This window comes from Mesoplodon mirus (assembly GCF_964341445.2).
Source record: "Mesoplodon mirus genome assembly, chromosome: 4".
In the NCBI taxonomy this organism is placed as follows: Eukaryota; Metazoa; Chordata; class Mammalia; order Artiodactyla; family Ziphiidae; genus Mesoplodon; species Mesoplodon mirus.
This window is the reverse complement of record NC_138979.1, coordinates 175,063,252-175,082,675: the sequence shown is the minus strand read 5'-3', so window position 1 is coordinate 175,082,675 and position 19,424 is coordinate 175,063,252. Positions and strand designations below refer to the sequence as shown.

At 41.7% G+C, this 19,424-nt stretch overlaps 2 protein-coding genes and 1 long non-coding RNA gene across 3 annotated transcripts in view; 2 read left to right on the top strand and 1 right to left on the bottom strand.

Annotated features, from left to right (window-relative positions):
• LOC309802031 overlaps positions 1-19,424 on the top strand; it is a 622,798-nt gene that overhangs the window by 186,868 nt on the left and 416,506 nt on the right. The gene's annotated exons all lie outside the window — the stretch shown is intronic.
• Positions 1-19,424, bottom strand: part of KCNK13 (potassium two pore domain channel subfamily K member 13) — a gene marked incomplete at its 5' end in the record, with an annotated part of 123,080 nt that overhangs the window by 29,724 nt on the left and 73,932 nt on the right. The gene's annotated exons all lie outside the window — the stretch shown is intronic.
• On the top strand, positions 5,105-6,456 carry LOC309803550 (E3 ubiquitin-protein ligase RNF34-like). The gene has a single exon (XM_082619941.1). It carries the CDS (start codon positions 5,180-5,182, stop codon positions 6,299-6,301), a length of 1,122 nt encoding a protein of 373 aa, XP_082476067.1. The 5' UTR covers positions 5,105-5,179; the 3' UTR covers positions 6,302-6,456.

Here is a 19,424-nt window from a genome sequence, read left to right as displayed (position 1 = left end):
AGAAAGAATAAATCCAGGTCCCGCCTGCAAGTGCAGCGGTGAAGACAGAAACATACCAAGTATAAGTGAATGATAATCATGATAACAGCAACAGTTTACTAGGTGCCAGGCTCTGTGCTCTGAGCTTTACATGGATTCCTTTACTTTAGGAGCCCATGAGGTAGGTACGACTGGTATTATTATTCCCATTTTACACATGAGACTTACGGGGGGTAAAATAAATTGCCCAGAGTCACGTAGCCGATAAGACGCAGAACCAGGTAAGAGAAATACAGTCTTTTGGACTCCAAAGCTGTTTCCTAATCAGTGAACCCTGCTGACTTTTGGGGTGCTAGGTGATACTGTGGGGAGACCCCTAACTCTGACTGGGTTTAGGGAAAGGCCAGGGGAGGAGTGTCAGGGACATCAGAGAAGCCTTCCCCTGGGAGGTGGATGGAGGAGGCCTGAGATGAGCAGTCCAGGTAAAGAATGATGGGAGCAATGTTCCAGGCCAGGGAACTTCCAGTGCCTCGGAAGGGGCTCGAAAAGCACATGGTGTGCCCAGGAAAGTGCCAGCAGGATGGGGATGGAGACAAAATGTCAAGGTCCAGATCAGGCCCTTACTATGATGTCGTCCAGCAAGGCCATGAGCTACAGATTTCTCAAGCCTCAGAAATCTCCAGAATGAAGCCCCCTGAACAGGAGTCCCCATGTTGGTTAAAATGGGTGACCTACGAGGCTCTGTTAGCCATAGGCTTCCTTAAAGAAGTTTCCTTAGCATGTACACTTGAAAGTGGAAATCTGCTTCCTTGTACGTGAGACAGACCTTCCCTGAAGTAGCTAGCTCCAAATATTTTTCTGGACTTTGTGGGTTGGAGTGTCTCGTTCATGAAGGTTTTTGAGGGCTGGATTGGGGATCCCACCTTTAACAGGAGATCAGAGTAGTTAAGGGCATGGACTCTATGGCTAGACTCCCTGGGTTCAAAACCTGGTTCTGCTACGTGTTAGCTGTGGAAACTTGGGCAAGCTACTTAACCTCTGTTCCTCAACGTTCCCGTGGAAGAGCCACAAAAGTTCCGTCCATCAACCTGCCTATTGTACCCAGAACAGCCGGTGAGGAGTGCAGACTGACAAGCCCCACCCCCAACAAGCCGTGCCCCTGACAAGCTCCGCCTCCAGCCCAAGCTCCAAATCACACTAGACGAACACCTGTTCCACCGAGCCACACCACCCGCAGGGAGAGAATGGCAGGACCACAGGGGAAAAAAACCTTACCCTGAACTGTCCTTACATGAATTTCTTTTACCTCTTTCCATTTACCACTCAATCTGTTTAAAGTTTAGGAGTTGTCTACACTTGCTGTCTCCAGATGACTGTCCTAATAGTTCTGTCAATTAGACTTCTGCCTCATTGTTCTTGGGTTTGCCTGATCCAGCAGTTCATTTTAGTCCTCACTTGTTCTGCTATGTTGACCCGCTTCCTCCTTATTGAAACTCTCCCCTTGGCTTTAGGGAACCGCTTGGTTCTTCCATTTCTCTGGTCCTCCCTTCATTGGTTTCTCCGTCTCCATCCACCCCATGGAATTGGTGCTCCCCAAGGAATGCCAACACTTCGCTCTTTTCTTTGTCTTATCTTTGTGTGAATTCAACTACCCAGACACCTCCCAGAGAAAATAGAAGCCATTAGCACAGAACTTCTCAAGAAACCTACACACATCCCTGCTTCCACACCCTTCTAGCTTTCTCTTCTGAGAAAGAGAAAGGGATGAGGTGGCCCTCCCCCAACTAAGGTTAATCCTGCCATGTGTGCCTGTCTCCCACCTGTCTCCCACCTGTCTCCCAAGGGGTCCTGCTCCATCACTTACCTCCTCTTTCTCCTGTATCTTTCATTCTCCCTCTCTAGACCCATCCTATCAGCATTTACACTGTTCAGGTCTCTCCCGTTTCCTCCTGTGATCACTACCTCTCTTCCTTCTCCTCTAATTCCCTGCCAAATGTCTTCAAACAGCTGAGAGAATCAGTTGTTCCCATTCCGTATCTCCAGTTCACTCCTCTGGAACCTTTGGAATATGGGCTTAATTTCCCACCTCCAGAAAACTGTTCTCAGACAAGTCACTGAAACTTCTTTTCAGGAAGGCCAATGGATATGTTTTAGTCCTCATCTTCCGTGGTCTCTCTGCAGCATTTGACACGACTGACCCCTCTTCTGTTGGAACTCTCTGTAGCTTCAGTTTCCATGACACCACACTCCTCTGCTTTTCCACAGGCCTCCGGTAGGTCCTTCTTGTTCTCCTGAATGGTCTCTTGTTGTACCCCCCTTCAATGTCGGTTTTCCTCACGACTGTCTGTGTTCTGTCCTTTTCCCATGTTCAACCCACTCTGACAGCACTCACATGTTCTCTGAGCTTTCACTACTATCTATATCCTGATGTCATTAAAGTTATATCTCAACCCAGATCTCTCCAGGAAGCTGGACATCTGCATTTACATGGCCCATTGACACTTCAAACTCAACCTGCTCCAAACGGAAGTCATCATCCTTAAGCCCCAAACCTTTCCCTCCCTTTTGGGTGAAGAGTATCACCATTACCCCAACGCAGAACCCTTGGGGTTAGCTTGACTGCCCTACATCTTTTATCTGGTTAAACTTCACGTCCCATTGATTCCAGCACTGGAATAGTTATCTGATCCATCACGGCCATATCCCTGGGTCCAGGCCATCATCTCTCTTGCCTGGGTATCACCAGTCTTGTCCCACTCCTACCCATTCTTCATTCTGCAACTAGAACTTCGGTTAAAAGGCAAAATTGACATTCCTGCTTCAAACCCTGTAGTAGTCCTTGGAATAAAGTCCAAATTCCTCAGATACACTGGCCTCTCTCTGCTTCTCCAATCTCATCTCTTGCTATACCCCTCTCACACTACACCCCTGCCACGTTCTCCCCAACTTCTGGACCTAAGCCTAGAACTCTCTTTTATTATCCACTCACCTCTTTGGCTGGATAGTTTCTAGAGTGTATCTCAAGTTTTGGATTAGACATCATGAGTCCGCCAAATCTTTGAGGACTGACCAGGTTGTGTGTCCCTCTGTGAGTTCCTATGTACATTCCTGTGAGCAACATTACCTAACCCTATGGTAGGCCTAACTTAATGCTGTAATTGCTGGTTTGCTTGTCTGTTTCACCTTCTAGATTCCAAGCAGTTGGAGGGCTGGGAATTACTTGATTGCTGATATGTCACCGGTGCCTAGCACAGAGCCTGGCACACGGTAGCTGCTCTGTACGCATCTGTGAATACAGTTAGAAACCTCAATCATCCTTTGTCCTCTTCCATCTCCCTGAATCCAACGTGTACCGAAGTTCTTTTTCAGAAATGCCTCCTGAATTCCTTCCATCACCATGGTCCTCATGGCCTTAGTTTAGGCCTTCCTCTAGTCTCACCAGGCCTATTCTGATCTCCTTATTGCTCTTCTTCCTGCTGAGCAATAAACCCTGCAAAACCTTTCCTGACCTCGCCTCTCAGTGGGGCACAGCTGTAACACATCGCTATTACAGTTTTTACAGTGTATTCACAATGAAATGCAAAGCGTGGTCTTCTCCCAGAGAGCAAGGACTGTGTGTTGTTACTTGTTCATTCGTGCATCGCCAGCATCTTTTGCTGAGTGATGGCTACTAAAGCAAGTATGATTTATGGATTGCTCCCTTTTGAAAAAACCTCTATGAGCTTCCTGTTGCTCACAGGAGGAAATATAAATTCCTTAGCAGGACCCCAGAATCTGGCCTCCTGAAGCCTTTCCTGCCACATCCTGCTCCTCCCCGGCACATGGCAGAGCTTGGGTGCTCTCCAAAGGCACCATGCCACTCTGCACCTCGGGAATGCTACCTGTATGTGTCCTTGACCTGCTGTGCCCCTTTTCTGGCCATTCAAGACTTAGTTCAAAGGCCACCTTCTTTGTGAAGATTTGTTCAGCTTCCCTGACAAAGTTTCTTTTCCTTTCTTGCCTTTGGCAGCATTTGTTACCTGTGTGAAATGATCTGTTTACAGGTTATTCCTCCCTCCCTGGACATGATGGGTCTTAAGGCCCTGGGACGAAGGGAGAGGATCTCATTCATGGCCTCATGGCTTGGGTAGTACCTATGATGGATCAGGTGCCCTAGACTTATTTGTGCTTTATGGATTAGTAGCATGGTACTAGGGCAGGAATGGGTAGGCACACTAAACAGCCAACAGACAATGAACTAGGAGACAGCTAATAACATGATGTTGGTGAAGAGTTTTTCATTATTTAAGAAAATGTCCTCTTCCCCTTAAATTATAAGACTATATATAGGTTCAATTGTGTGAGAATGTAAAAAAAAAAAAAAAAAAGGTAAGGGAAATATGGTAAAATATTAATAGGGGTTATTTCTAGGTGATAATATTATGGGTAATATTTTCTTTTTAGTACTGTCTGACATTTTCTAAAATTTCTGTAATGAACAGAGATGAAAAACTTTTACTTGAAAATTAAAAAGATGTGGCTAAAAAACTCTTAGGATTTCTCTTCTGAATATGATGGAATAACAAGAGCTAAATCTACCCTCTTGCCTTAAATGACTAAAAATAGTGGACAAAATACATGAAATGACAGCTTTCAGACACTGAACAGCAGGCAGCACACATGCTGAAGTAAAATGTATGACAACAATAGAACAAAGGCCGGGAGGGGAGAAATGGAAATACACTATTTTAAGGTACTTATACTATATGTGAAGAGACATAATAATGTTCGAACATAGACTGGCTTAAATACGGATATTATAAACCTTTAGCAACCATTAAAATAACACATCAGAGAGTTTTAGCTAGTGAGCCAGCAGGGAAGAGAAAATGGAATAATAAAAAATACTCAGTTCCTCCAAAAGAAGGCAGAAAATGAAAAAAAAAGAGAGAGTGAGAACAAAAATAGATGGAACAAACAGAAAAAATAGTAAAATAGTAGATTTAAACCCAATCATACTAATCATCAAATCACATTAACTGTAAATGTTTAAACACCTAATTAGCCAGCACTGATTTTCAGATTGGGGAAAGAAAAAGCAAGATCCAACTATATGCTGTCTACAAGAGACCCACTTTAGAGGAAGGAGGGCAGTTGCGCTAGGAGCTGCTATGGTGCTGAATTCCCCGGCAGAGTCGACCCAGACGCAGCGGTCGCGGCCATGAAGGCGGGTGCCACGTCTATGTGGGCTTCGTGCTGTGGGCTGCTGAATGAAGTCATGGGGACTGGAGCTGTCAGGGGCCAGCAGTCAGGATTTGCAGGAGGCACTGGTCCATTCAGATTTACACCGAGCTCTGATTTTTCCACTTACCCACCAGCACCTACAGAAGGGCCTAATATAGTTTGCAAAGCCTGTGGACTTTCATTTTCAGTCTTTAGAAAGAAGCATGTATGTTGTGACTGCAAGAAAGATTTTTGCTCCGTTTGTTCGATCTTACAAGAAAATCTCTGTAGATGTTCCACTTGTCACTTATTACAAGAGACAACCTTTCAGCGCCCTCGGTTAATGCCACTGAAAGTGAAGGATCTATGGCAGTATCTCATTCTTAGAAACATACCGATCGATACCTGTCGAGAGAAAGAAGACTTGGTAGATCTGGTACTGTGTCACCGTGGGCTGGGCTCTGAGGACAACCTGGACACGAGCAGTCTGAATTCCTCAAGGTCCCAGACTTCTAGCTTTTTTACACATTCATTTTTTTCAAACTATACAGCCCCATCTGCTACCGTGTCTTCCTTTCAGGGAGAGCTTATGGGTGGAGACCGGACCTTAGGATCTGGAGTACTGGCACAGGTGCGAAGTGAAATAGCTTCAGCAAACACAGAAGATGATGAAGAAGATGATGATGACGACGATGATGACGAGGATGAAGAAAACTTGGAGGAGCGGACATCTGGCCTCGCTAAGAAGAGAGTGAGAGCTTCTCTGTCTGACCTGTCAAGCCTTGAAGACGTGGAAGGGATGAGCGTGCACCAGCTCAAGGAAATCCTGGCTCGGAATTTTGTCAACTATTCTGGCTGTTGTGAAAAATGGGAGCTAGTAGAGAAAGTAAACCGGTTATACAAAGAGAATGAAGAAAATCAAAAGTCATATGGCGAGCGGCTGCAGCTGCAGGACGAGGAGGATGACAGCCTGTGCCGGATCTGCATGGACGCCATCATCGACTGCGTCCTGCTCGAGTGCGGGCACATGGTCACCTGCACCAAGTGCGGCAAGCGCATGAGCGAGTGTCCCATCTGCCGGCAGTACGTGGTGCGTGCCGTGCACGTGTTCAAGTCCTGAAGCCGAGGACCCCCCAAGCTCGATCCCAGACGTTTCAGTGCACAGAAGGGACTGGAAACTTCCTGTTCAAAATTTGAAGCTATTTTTAAAAAATATTTTCACAACTAACTGGGGATGGGAAAGATTCATCCTAAGTTGCAGCAGCACTGGTCCATGCTGTATGCCTGTCAGCTGGAGGACTGGCTCAGTTTCCCAGTTTCTGCTGGGCTTCTTCACACATCTCTTATTACTAATCACAGAAGTCAGACTGCTTATGGCATCAGCTACTGTTCTCTTTGGAGGACATTTACCCTGTTCTCTTATTTCTCCTTCATCCTATTTTTAACTTAAACTACTCAAATGTTTGAAACTTCTGCTCTCTTTGGATGAGGTCACTGTCTGCAAATGGCCGACATGGTACACACTGAACAGGGGCACCTCTGAATGTTCATTTTATTAGTCATGTATATTTTAAATGCTACTGTTTGATTGATGAATGTAATTTTCCACATTGTTGCTATTTCTGCGTTTAAACGTAATTGGGAACAACTGACATTCTATAGTCAATTGCCAGGGCCTGAGACTAAACATGTCCATTTTTGTTCAGGTACAGCTTTTTTTAGCGAGGGCTCCATCTAGCTTCCTTCATTAGAGAAGTGTGTGTGTTAAATTCTTTATTAACATGTAATCAGTTTACACTGTTTTATATATTGAAAGTGTATTTTCAGTGCTACCCACTAGCTAGTTTGAACCTTAGGAATAAAATTAGGTTAAAAAAAAAAAGGGACCCACTTTAAATATAAAGGCACAGAGAGGTTAGAAGTAAAAGGATGGAAAAGATATTCCACATTAACACTAAGTAAAAGAAAGGTGGAGTGTTCATATTCATTAAGGATAAAGCATAGGTTAGAGCAAGGAACACTGCTGGAGGAAAGAGGATCATTTCTAAGGGGATCTTCTACCATGGATAAAGGGACCAATTCATCCAGAGGACAAAAAACCCTTAAACGTTTAAGCAACTAATAACAGAGCTTTGAAATATATGAAGCAAAAACTGCTAGAACGGTAAGTAGAAATAAACAAAACCATGATTACCACTGAAGATTTCAACACGTCTCACGATAAATGACAGAACGAGCAGATAGAAAATCAGTGAGGATATGGAAGAGTCGAACAAAAGTGTTGACCAACCAGAATTCATTAATACTTGTAGAAAACTCCACCCACCAAGAGCAGAACACACATTCTTCTCAAGTGCAATGGAACCTTTACCAAAATAGATAATATTCTCAGCCATAAGACAAAACTCAATAAATCTAAAAGCATTCAAATAATAAGTACGTGGAGGACCACAATGGGCCTAAGTTAGAAAATAATAAGAAAAGGATTGGCACAAAATCCCCAATTACTTGAAAATTAAACAACACACTTAAATAACCCATGAGTCAAAGAAGAAATAAATAGAAATTTGAAAGTATTTTGAAAGGAATGAAAATCAAAATATGAAAGATTAAAGATTCATTTAAAACAGTTCTTAGAAGGAAAGAAAGAAGTCTTCATTTACAGGAGACATGATTGTCTATATAAAAAATCCAACTGAACCTTAAAAAAAATTAAGAACTAACATATGTTTAGCAAAATTGCAGGACGCAAATACAATTGTATTTCTACATATTAGCAGTATATATGACAATAAAAATTGAATTAAAATATCATTTACAATAGCATCAAAACTGTAAAATACTTGGGAGAAAATATTTGCAAACGAAGCAACTGGCAAAGGATTAATCTCCAAAATAGACAAGCAGCTCATGCAGCTCAATATCAAAAAAACAAACAACCCAATCCAACAATGGGCAGAAGACCTAAAGAGACATTTCTCCAAAGAAGATATACAGATTGCCAACAAATACATGAAAGGATGCTCAACATCACTAATCATTAGAGAAATGCAAATCAAAACTACAATGAGGTATCACCTCACACCAGTCAGAATGGCCATCATCAAAAAATCTACAAACAATAAATGCTGGAGAGGGTGTGGAGAAAAGGGAACCCTCCTACACTGTTGGTGGGAATGTAAATTGATAGAACCACTATGGAGAACAGTATGGAGGTTCCTTAAAAAACTAGAAATAGAACTACCATGTGACCCAGCAATCCCACTACTGGGCATATACCCTGAGAAAACCATAATTCAAAAAGAGCCATGTACCAAAATGTTCACTGCAGCTCTATTTACAATAGCCAGGAGATGGAAACAACCTAAGTGTCCATCATCGGATGAATGGATAAAGAAGATGTCACACATATATATTATGGAATATTACTCAGCCATAAAAAGAAACAAAATTGAGTTATTTGTAGTGATGTGGATGGACCTAGAACCTGTCATACAGAGTGAAGTAAGTCAGAAAGAGAAAAACAAATACCATATGCTAACACGTATATATGGAATCAGAAAAAAAAAAAAAGGTTCTGAAGAACCTAGGGGCAGGACAGGAATAAAGATGCAAATGTAGAGAATGGACCAAAGGACACGGAGAGGGGGAAGGGTAAGCTGGGACGAAGTGAGAGAGTGGCATTGACATATATACACTACCAAATGTAAAATAGATAGCTAGTGGGAAGCAGCTGCATAGCACAGGGAGATCAGCTCGGTGCTTTGGGACCACGTAGAGGGGTGGGATAGGGAGGGTGGGAGGGAGACACAAGAGGGAGATATGGGGATATATGTATATGTATAGCTGATTCACTTTGTTATACAGCAGAAACTAACACACCATTGTAAAGCAATTATACTCCAATAAAGGTGTTTAAAAAAAAAGAAAAAAAAAGGAAAATATTTAAGGAAAATTTGACAAAAGACATGCAAGACCTGTACACTGAAAACTATAAAACATTACTGAGAAAAATGAAAGACCTAAATAAATGGAGAGAGATGCTATGTTTATGGATCAGAAGACTTCATATTGGTTTTTTTGTTTGTTTGTTTTAAATTAATTTTTATTGGGGTATAGTTGCTTTGCAGTGTTGTGTTGGTTTCTACTGTACAGCAAAATGAATATAAGACTTCATATTGTTAAGATGTCAATTCTCCCCAAATTGGTCTATACACTCAAGGCAATCCTAATCAAAATCCCAGCAGCATTTTTTTTTTGGTAGCAAACGACAAGTTAATTTAAAAATTTATATAGAAGTGCAAAGGACCTGAAATAGCCAAAGCAACTTAAAGAAGCACAATGCTAGAGACTTATACTACTTGATTTCAAGGCTATTACATAGTTAAGACAATCTACACAATGAGGTATTAGTGTAAAGATAGACATACAGATCAATGAAACTCAATAGAGAGTCTAGAAATAGACCCACATCACACACACACACAGTCAATTGATTTTTTAGAAAGGTGCCTAGGCAATTCAACTGAGAATTGAAAATGTTTTTAACATCAAAACAAATGATGCTAGAAATAATAGACAGCCAATAACAAGGAACAAATTATTGATACATGCAACAAGATGGATAAATATCAGAATGATTATGCTAAGTGAAAGAAGCCAGTTTAAAAACTGTATAATCCCAATTACATAAAAATTCTAGAAAATGCAAACTAATTCATAGTGACAGAGTAGTAGTGGTTACCTGGGGATGGGGAAGGGAGGGATGGATTACAACAGGGCACAAGGAAACTTTTGGAAATGATGGGTATGTTCATTATCTTAATTCTTTAGCTGGCTTACTGGAGGCATACATATGTCAAAACTCATCAAACTGTATACATTAATAGGTGCAGATTATTGTATGTCAATTATATTTCAATAAAGTTGTAAAAGACAAAATCTATGGTTTAAAGCAAATAGCTCTCTGGTTATGCTATTAAGCCTTGAAGTGATGCCACATCCTTGTTTGTGTTTGCACTGGGGAAAATGCTCCTTGAAATGTGGTCAATTTTAGAGTCTCTTCCTGGCGAAGAGCCAAGAACTGGGAAGGAGGGTCCTGGCTGGGTTGCCAGCAGCGGGCCAGCTCTCTTGGTTTTGACCTGGAGAAGCTAAGATGTGCAGGAGGACCTCCATATCTGGGGGAGGGGATGGTGGGTGGTGGAGAGAAGTCTTTCCTCTCATTCACTCTTGGTAAGAGCGTAAATTGGTCTGACGAGAAAAGTATGACTTCCCCTAACGGAAGAGGTAGGTGGCTGAGGCTCAAGCCCCCTCCACCACATGCTGCTTTTAAGTTGCCAGTATTTACTTACTTATTACCCAGGATATGTGAGAGCTCTGCCAGAAGTGGCTGGAGGAATGATCATAATAAATTCACTGCCCCGGGGGGAGAGAATGAACCTTTGCTGATTTATTTCTCACCACGGAACCTAAAATCTACAAAAGTCACTGGCACATTTATCTTCAGCTCCTTTCCACTACCCTTAACCCTCAAACTCTACTGGACATAATTCATCTTCCTCAGGTAATTCAGAGGGTACATTGGGATCCTGTGGGATTTTCAAAGCAGCAACATTAACATGAAATGGGTGTCAAATTATTTCTGTGCTTGTCCAGCTTTAGTACCAGAGTTATTTCTTTGGAGAGAGGGGGCTGGGATGGAAAGGGCGATGACTCATGATCTCAGCCCTGCATCAATGTTTAACAATTAATAGCACCATTCCTTGTCTCCATTTCCCCAGATCTAAATGACTGCTTTGTCGTACGGTATGTTTAAAATGCTTAAGTTAGGGCTTCCCTGGTGGCGCAGTGGTTGAGAATCCGCTTGCCAATGCAGGAGACATGGGTTTGAGCCCTGGTCCGGGAAGATCCCACATGCCACGAAGCAGCTAAGCCCGTGCACCACAACTACTGAGCCTGTGCTCTAGAGCCTGTGAGTCACAACTACTGAGCCTGCGTGCCGCAGCTACTGAAGCCCACACGCCTAGAGCCCGTGCTCTGAGAAGCCCCTGCAATGAGAAGCCCGCGCACTCCAACGAAGAGTAGCCCCCGCTCATCGCAACTAGAGAAAGCCCATGTGCAGCAACGAAGACCCAACACAGCCATAAATAAATAAATAAATAAATAAAATAAATTTAAAAAACAAAAAAGTTTAAGTTCATTGCTTCTTAATGGGCCTTCAAGAACCAGAATGTTCTTAATGAGGGGGAGGTCTTCGAGAATCAGAAGAAACGAACACATTTCTCAAGTCTTTTATCCTGTAGTTGAGACCAAGCACTGGGAGAATCTATCCCTTATTCAGGAGCCTACATGATGGCTCAGAGGCTCTGGGGTGTGGTTTCCTGCTGGTTATTATAACCACCCTCTAACCTCACACCCCAAAGTCAGGGGGCCTGTCTCAACCTTTACTATCCTAGCGGTTCTCAGGATAGCCATCCTGGCTCCCCTGAGACCGTGGTTCCTGCAACTCCGACATCGCGAATCTGACCACTCCCTGTCTGCATGGCCACCCACAGTCGAAGACCTCACTGCTCGCCTGGACCACTGCAGATGCTCCTACAGGACGTTTCTGCTTCCTCTCCTGCTCAGCTACAACACCGGGTCCACCCGGCATGCGGAGTTCATCATTAAGTTAATTTTTCATTCTGAGAACGACTGTTTGAAAATATAACTCTGATCTTGTCACTCTCGTGCTTAAAATCCTTCAGTGGCCTCCCACTGCAGGAAAGTACACAGTGCCAGCTCCTCAGCATGGCTTCCAGGGCCCCGCATGCTCTAAATCTCACCTCGTCTCCAATCTCATTTAGTTATTTTGTCCCCCTAGCTCACTGTGCTTTGGCCATGCTGGCCTGCCACAGGGCCTTGGTACCTGCTATGCTCTCTGCCTGGAATGCTCTTCTCCAGCTCTTCATTCACACTGCTGACTTCAGATCTCAGCTTCAGTAATCCCAAGCCCTTGGCCACCTGAAGAACAGCCTGGCCCTCTGCCCAGCTGCACGCTATAATCTCAGTCTGCTTTATTTTTTTTTACGGCACTTGCCCCTATCTCAAGTCACCTCCGTATGTACTTGTTATAACAGCATGGAAGCTCCATGAGACGGTGGACCTCATCGTCTTACTCTGCTGTCTCTCCAGGGCCAAGCAGATGCCTGGACCACACTGGCTCCCCATGTGGTTTCCTCCTTCCAGAGTCCCCTGAGCCACACTCTGTGTGATTAATGGAACCAATCCTTTTTACCTTGTTGGGCCTTGTCTGGAGCCCCACTATTGCCTTCTAAGCACCACTTGCGTGGATGTGCAGGGTAGGCCCTCCCTACCTCCTTCCCCTGCTTCTGGGGCATGTCCGGAATCCAGGAGCCCTGGTCCTCCGAGCATAACACCAGCTGCCTGTGCAAGTCCATCTTGCAAATGTTGCCCGGTGCACTCTGGGAGGCCTGCTGGAGTTAGCAGCATCCCATTTAGGGGAGCTCAATATTCCAGACCAACTTCTTCAGGGTGATGCTGTGCTATGTCTTAGGATGTAACAGAAAATTATCCCGTAAGAAGCAACCTCTTACTAGTAGTCAAAGGGGTGCCACTTAGCTGGTGTGGGAATTTGTGTGAAAATCAGAAAGAGGCTCTCCTCTGGGCAGATGTAGCCCCCTGGGGGCAGAGCGTGGAGTGCATGCAGGCTGGCTTTGAGCTCTCCGCTCGACTCCTCTTGTGCAGTGCACACATCACCCAGCTGTACACAGCATCTCTGAGTGGTCACCTCAGAGATACCAGGTCAAGCCCTATAGGCTAGATTTTGAGCTTCCTCACTGTAAGCCTCAGTTCTCTGGTATTTTATATGAACTCTCAATTATCCATGGTAAATAGAGAATGAAGATCTGAAAGCCAAAGGGAACCCCCAAATCTTACTTTCATAAATCTCACTACTTACCAAGTCCTAACTATGTGCCAGGTGCTGGGCTAGACACTTGAAGCACATTGTCACATTTTATCAACCACATGACATTAGCACTTTGTAAAATGAAAAAATAAGTTACAGAGTTCAGTAGATACATGATCGCATTAGAAAATCAAAATGAATTATTTAAGTATGGATAGACAGGACAGTAGATAGTAGTAGTTATTTGGGGGAGTAGGATTTACAATGGGACTTTATAGTTGATATATTTCTGAATGGTCTAATTTTTAAAAATGAGCTTATCATTAGTTTTATAAACAGAAAATAATAATATTGCTGTTTTGGAAAAAACAGTACAAACTAAAAAACTGTAAATAAAAAGTAAAATTAATTGCTTTGAATTTCAGTTTCTTTCATAAATAAAAAAGTAAATATAAATAAAATTTAAAATTTTTCAAAAAGATACATGCACCCCAATGTTCACAGCAGCACTATTTACAATTGTCAAGACGTGCAAACAACCCAAGTGAATGTCAACAGATTACTGACTTAAAAATATGTGGTATATATATACAAAGGAATATTAGTCATAAAAAAGAATGAGGGCTTCCCTGGTGGCACAGTGGTTGAGAGTCCGTCTGCTGATGCAGGGGACACGGGTTTGTGCCCCGGTCCGGGAAGATCCCACATGCTGCGGAGTGGCTAGGCCCGTGAGCCATGGCCGCTGAGCCTGAGCATCCAGAGCCTGTGCTCCGCAACGGGAGAGGCCACAGCAGTGAGAGGCCCGCGTACCACAAAAAGCAAACAAAAAGAATGAAATATGGCCATTTGCAGCAACATGGATGAACCTAGAGAATATCACACTTAATGAAGTAAGTCAGACAGAGAAAGACAAATATTATATATCACTCATATGTGGAATCTAAAAAATAATAATCTATATACAAAACAGAAACAGACTCACGGACATAGAAAACAAACTTATGGTTACCAAAGGGGAGAGGGAGGGCAGGAAGGATAAGTTAGGAGTATGGGATTAACAGATACACACTCCTATACATAAAGTAGATAAGCAACAAGGATTTACTGTATAGCAAAGGGAACTATATTCGGTATCTTGTAATAACCTATAATGGAAAATAATATGAAAAAATATATATGTGTATAACTATCATTTTACTGTACACCTGAAACTAACACAATATTGTAAATCAGCTACACTTCAATTTAAAATTTTTTATTTTACTTCCTGTTATGGGTGCTGGTAAGCAGAGAAATGACCCCAAATGACTCGGGTCAGAGGAGGAGATTCTGCCCAAGGGCTGAAAAATCAGGCAGGGGACATCGCCCCACTCCACACGAGGACAGCAACTCCTCAGGGGCGGAACAATCCTGCCTTCACACTAACAGTTAAACCGCTTGCCAGGCTAACAGTGAAATCAATTTCTAATTATAAGAAACTACAGGCTTTTAAAACACACAATCGTGTGTGTAAGCCACTCATTACCATTGTGTCAAGCCACTGGGTGGGAAAATGAATTCTGGCACTCGCAGTTCTAATATGGTAAACACTCAGCTGAGAGTCAATTACATGGTTCACATTTTTACGGCTCATTTATTTCCTCCATTTTTAGGAATAACTTCACAATTAATAGTCTTCTTTCATTTGTTCCTGAGGTGTCCTTTTAAAACAAGAATAGGATCACTGGCCACAAAGCAGCAAAGTGGGGGTGGAGGGGAGAAGTCACACCGTTGAGTGTATACCTTATTACGGGCAGGAAAATGGAAGTGGTATTAAGTAGCCAGCAACCACAGTGCAGCAAGGAGAAAGGAAACCAAAGGTCAAGAAGTCAGAAGAAGGTTGGCCACGTTTTTGTGTGTTTGCTTTGGCTCTTTTTACTTATTTTTTTAAAATCTTCACTCCCATGTTTATTGCAGCATTATTCACAGTAGTCAAGATATGGAAACAACCTAAGTGTCCATGAATGGACGAATGGATAAAGAAGGTATGGTATAAATGTATACACACACACACAATGGAATATTATTCAGTCACGAGAAAGAAGAAAATCCTGCTATTGTGACAACCTGGATGGAATTTGAGAGTATTATGCTAAATGAGAGAAGTCAGACAAGAGAAAGACAAATACTGTATGATATCACTTATATGTGGAATCTGAAAAAGCTGAACTCGGAGAAACAGAGCGTTGAATGGTGGTTACCAGGGGCTTGGTGTGAGAGAATTGGGAAGATGTTGTTCAAGGGGTACAAAGGTGAATAAGTTCTGGAAATTTAATGCATAGTATTGTGATTACAGCTAACCATACTGTATTATGTACTTCAAAGTTGCTAAGAGATTAGATCTTAAATGTTCTCACCATAAAAAAGGAATGGTAACTATGTGACATGATGGAGGTGTTAGCTACCACTGTGATGGTGATCATATTGTAATAAAAATGTATCAAATCAATGTATTGTATACCTTAAACTTACACAATGTTATCCGTCAGTTATATGTCAATTTAAAAATAAGATATACTTTTGGGTGATGCTGAAAGATGCTGAAGGAAGATGATAAATTTCACTCATGTGGATTAATCTTAGCAGTCTAAAAACAATGATGTCCACAATGAATTTTCTGGGCATGCCTCACAAGAGCTGATTCTACTCAAGAAGATAACAATAGCTTCAAAGGACATAAGGTCATGAGAAGGGAAATGTTTAACAGCTTGTGCTGGTTATTCTTCGTAATAATGAGAGCACATGGCGTTGGAACACAGCTTTACACTTCTCAAACAGCTAGCTCAGCCACTGACCCATTTGATCCTCACAACAGCCAAATGAGAGTGGTCAGGGAAGTGACATTATCACCTCCCTAAAAATGAGGAAACTGAGGCTCTAAAGATTTAAGAGATTTCTCCAAGTTCACAGCAGTATCTTCCTGGGAACTCCAAGTTCAGTGTTCTTCCTACTACTCCATACTTGCATACTTCCTCTGAACCTGAAAGGGAATGGAACTATTTATGCTGAATTGTACGGACTAATTAACTTTAAAAAATGATGTAGAGGATGTACAGTGGCAGGAAATATCAGAACTGATTTCTGTGCTTGTTTAGATGAGCCTGCTTTGTAGTATACAGCTTTAGCAAGCTCATGTGTAAACAAGTGTTTTAACCAACAGAATGCAATCCAATAATTAATAACTTGTCTGCATTCCCACATAGGGGATTTTGGTTGGAGAGGAGAGTGAGGTTGGAGAGGTTGGGAATTTTATATATATATATATATTAACATCTTTATTGGAGTAGAATTGCTTTACATTGTTGTGTTAGTTTCTGCTGTATAACAAGGTGAATCAGCTATACATATACTTATATCCCCATATCCCCTCCCTCTTGTGTCTCACTCCCACCCTACCTATCCCACCACTCTAGGTGGTCACAAAGCACCCAGCTGATCTCCCTGTGCTATGCAGCTTCTTCCCACTAGCTATCGTACGTTTGGTAGTGTATATATGTCAATGCCACTCTCTCACTTTGTCCCAGCTTACCCTTCCCTCTCTCCATGTCCTTAGGTCCATTCTCTACATCTGCATCTTTATTCCTGTCCTGCCCCTACGTTCTTCAGAACCTTTTTTTTTTTTTCTGATTCCATATATACGTGTTAGCACACGGTATTTGTTTTTCTCTTTCTGACTTACTTCACTCTGTATGACAGACTCTAGGTCCATCCACCTCACTACAAATCACTAAATTTCATTCCTTTTACAGCTGAGTAATATTCCATTGTATATATGTGCCACATCTTCTTTATCCATTCATCTGTCGATGGACACTTAGGTTGCTTCCATGTCCTGGCTATTGTAAATAGTGATGCAATGAATGTTGTGGTACATGTCTCTTTTTGAATTATGGTTTTCTCAGGGTATATGCCCAGTAGTGGGATTGCTGGGTCATATGGTAGTTCTATTTTTAGTTTTTTAAGGAACCTCCATACTGTTCTCCATAGTGGCTGTATCAATTTACATTCCCACCAAAGTGTAGGAGGGTTCCCTTTTCTCCACACCTTCTCCAGCATTTAGTTTGTAGATTTTTTTATGATGGCCATTCTGACTGGTGTGAGATGATACCTCATTGTAGTTTTGATTTTCATTTCTCTGATGATTAATGATGTTGAGCATCCTTTCATGTGTTTGTTGGCAATCTGTATATCTTCTGTGGAGAAATGTCTATTCAGGTCTTCTGCCCATTTTTGGATTGGGTTGTTTATTTTTTTGATTTTGAGCTGCATGAGCTGCTTGTAAATTTAGGAGATTAACCCTTTGTCAGTTGCTTCATTTGCAAATATTTTCTCCCATTCTGAGGGTTGTCTTTTCGTCTTGTTTATGGTTTCCTTTGCTGTGCAAAAGCTTTTACATTTCATTAGGTGCCATTTGTTTATTTTTGGTTTTATTTTCATTACTCTAGGAGTTGGGTCAAAAAGGGTCTTGCTGTGATTTATGTCTTAGAGTGTTCTGCCTATATTTTCCTCTAAGAGTTTGGTAGTGTCTGGCCTTACATTTAGGTCTTTAATCCATTTTGAGTTTATTTTTGTGTATGGTGTTAGGGAGTGTTCTAATTTCATTCTTTTACATGTAGCTCTCCAGTTTTCCCAGCACCACTTATTGAAGAGGTTGTCTTTTCTCCATTGTATACTCTTGCTTCCTTTATCAAAGATAAGGTGACCATATATGCATGGTTTTATCTCTGGCCTTTCTATCCTGTTCCATTGATCCATATTTCTGTTTTTGTGCCAGTACCATACTGTCTTGATTACTGTAGCTTTGTAGTATAGTCTGAAGTGAGGAAGCCTGATTCCTCCAGCTCCATTTTTCTTTCTCAAGATTGCTTTGGCTATTTGGGGTCTTTTGTGTTTCCACACAAATTGTGAAATTTTTCATTCTCATTCTGTGAAAAATGCCATTGGTAGTTTGATTGGGATTGCACTGAATCTGTAGATTGCTTTGTGTAGTATAGTCATTTTCACAGTGTTGATTCTTCCAATCCAAGAACATGGTGTATCTCTCCATTTGTTTGTATCATCTTTAATTTCCTTCATCAGTGTCTTATACTTTGCTGCATACAGATCTTTTGTCTCCTCAGGTAGGTTTATTCCCAGGTATTTTATTCTTTTTGTTGCAGTGGTAAATGGGAGTGTTTCCTTAATTTCTATTTCAGATTTTTCATCATTAGTGTATAGGAATGCCAGAGATTTCTGTGCATTAATTTTGTATCCTGCTACTTTACCAAATTCATTGATTAGCTCTAGCAGTTTTCTGGTAGCATCTTTAGGATTCTCTGTGTATAGTGTCATGTCATCTGCAAACAGTGACAGCTCTACTTCTTCTTTTCTGATTTGGATTCCTTTTATTTCTTTTTCTGCTCTGATTGCTGTGGCTAAAACTTCCAAAACAATGTTGAATAACAGTGGTGAGAGTGGGCAACCTTGTCTTCTTCCTGATCTTAGTGGAAATGGTTTCAGTTTTTCACCATTGAGAATGATGTTGGCTGTGGGTTTGTCATATATGGCCTTTATTATGTTGAGGTAAGTTCCCTCTATGCCTACTTTCTGGAGCATTTTTATCATAAATGGGTGTTGAATTCTGTTGAAAGCTTTTTCTGCATCTATTGAGATGATCATGTGGTTTTTATCCTTCAATTTGTTAATATGGTGTATCACACTGATTGATTTGCGTATATTGAAGAATCCTTGCATTCTTTGGATAAACCCCACTTGATCATGGTGTATGATCCTTTTAATGTGCTGTTGGATTCTGTTTGCTAGTATTTTGTTGAGGATTTTTGCATCTATGTTCATCAGTGATACTGGCCTGTAGTTTTCTTTTTCTATGACATCTTTGTCTAGTTTTGGTATCAGGGTGATGGTGGCCTCATAGAATGAGTTTGGGAGTGTTCCTCCCTTTGCTACATTTTGGGAGAGTTTGAAAAGGATAGGTGTTAGCTCTTCTGTAAATGTTTGATAGAATTCTTTGGCTCTTTTTAAATGAGCACAAACAGAAAAGGAAGAAATACGAATCAGAAAAACTCACTGAGCTGCCCTGTGACCTGTGGGCAATTAACTGGTCCTAGAAACTACTTTCCCTACCTGGTTTGCTATTTTGTGACTCTTTCTTTGTTCCTCTTTTCAATTCTCTTTCATTGTCTGTTTTAGCCAGAGTAATACATGTAGAGCTACTCATGAAAGTAGGCTTGTGATTTAAAAAATGTACCTGGTGGTAGACTTTCACCACCCCAAGTGGTATGTAAAAGCTGACCGG

Coding starts and splice junctions, on each gene's coding strand:
- LOC309803550 (XM_082619941.1), top strand. CDS start 5,180: ATGAAGGCGGGTGCCACGTCTATGTGGGCTTCGTGCTGTGGGCTGCTG.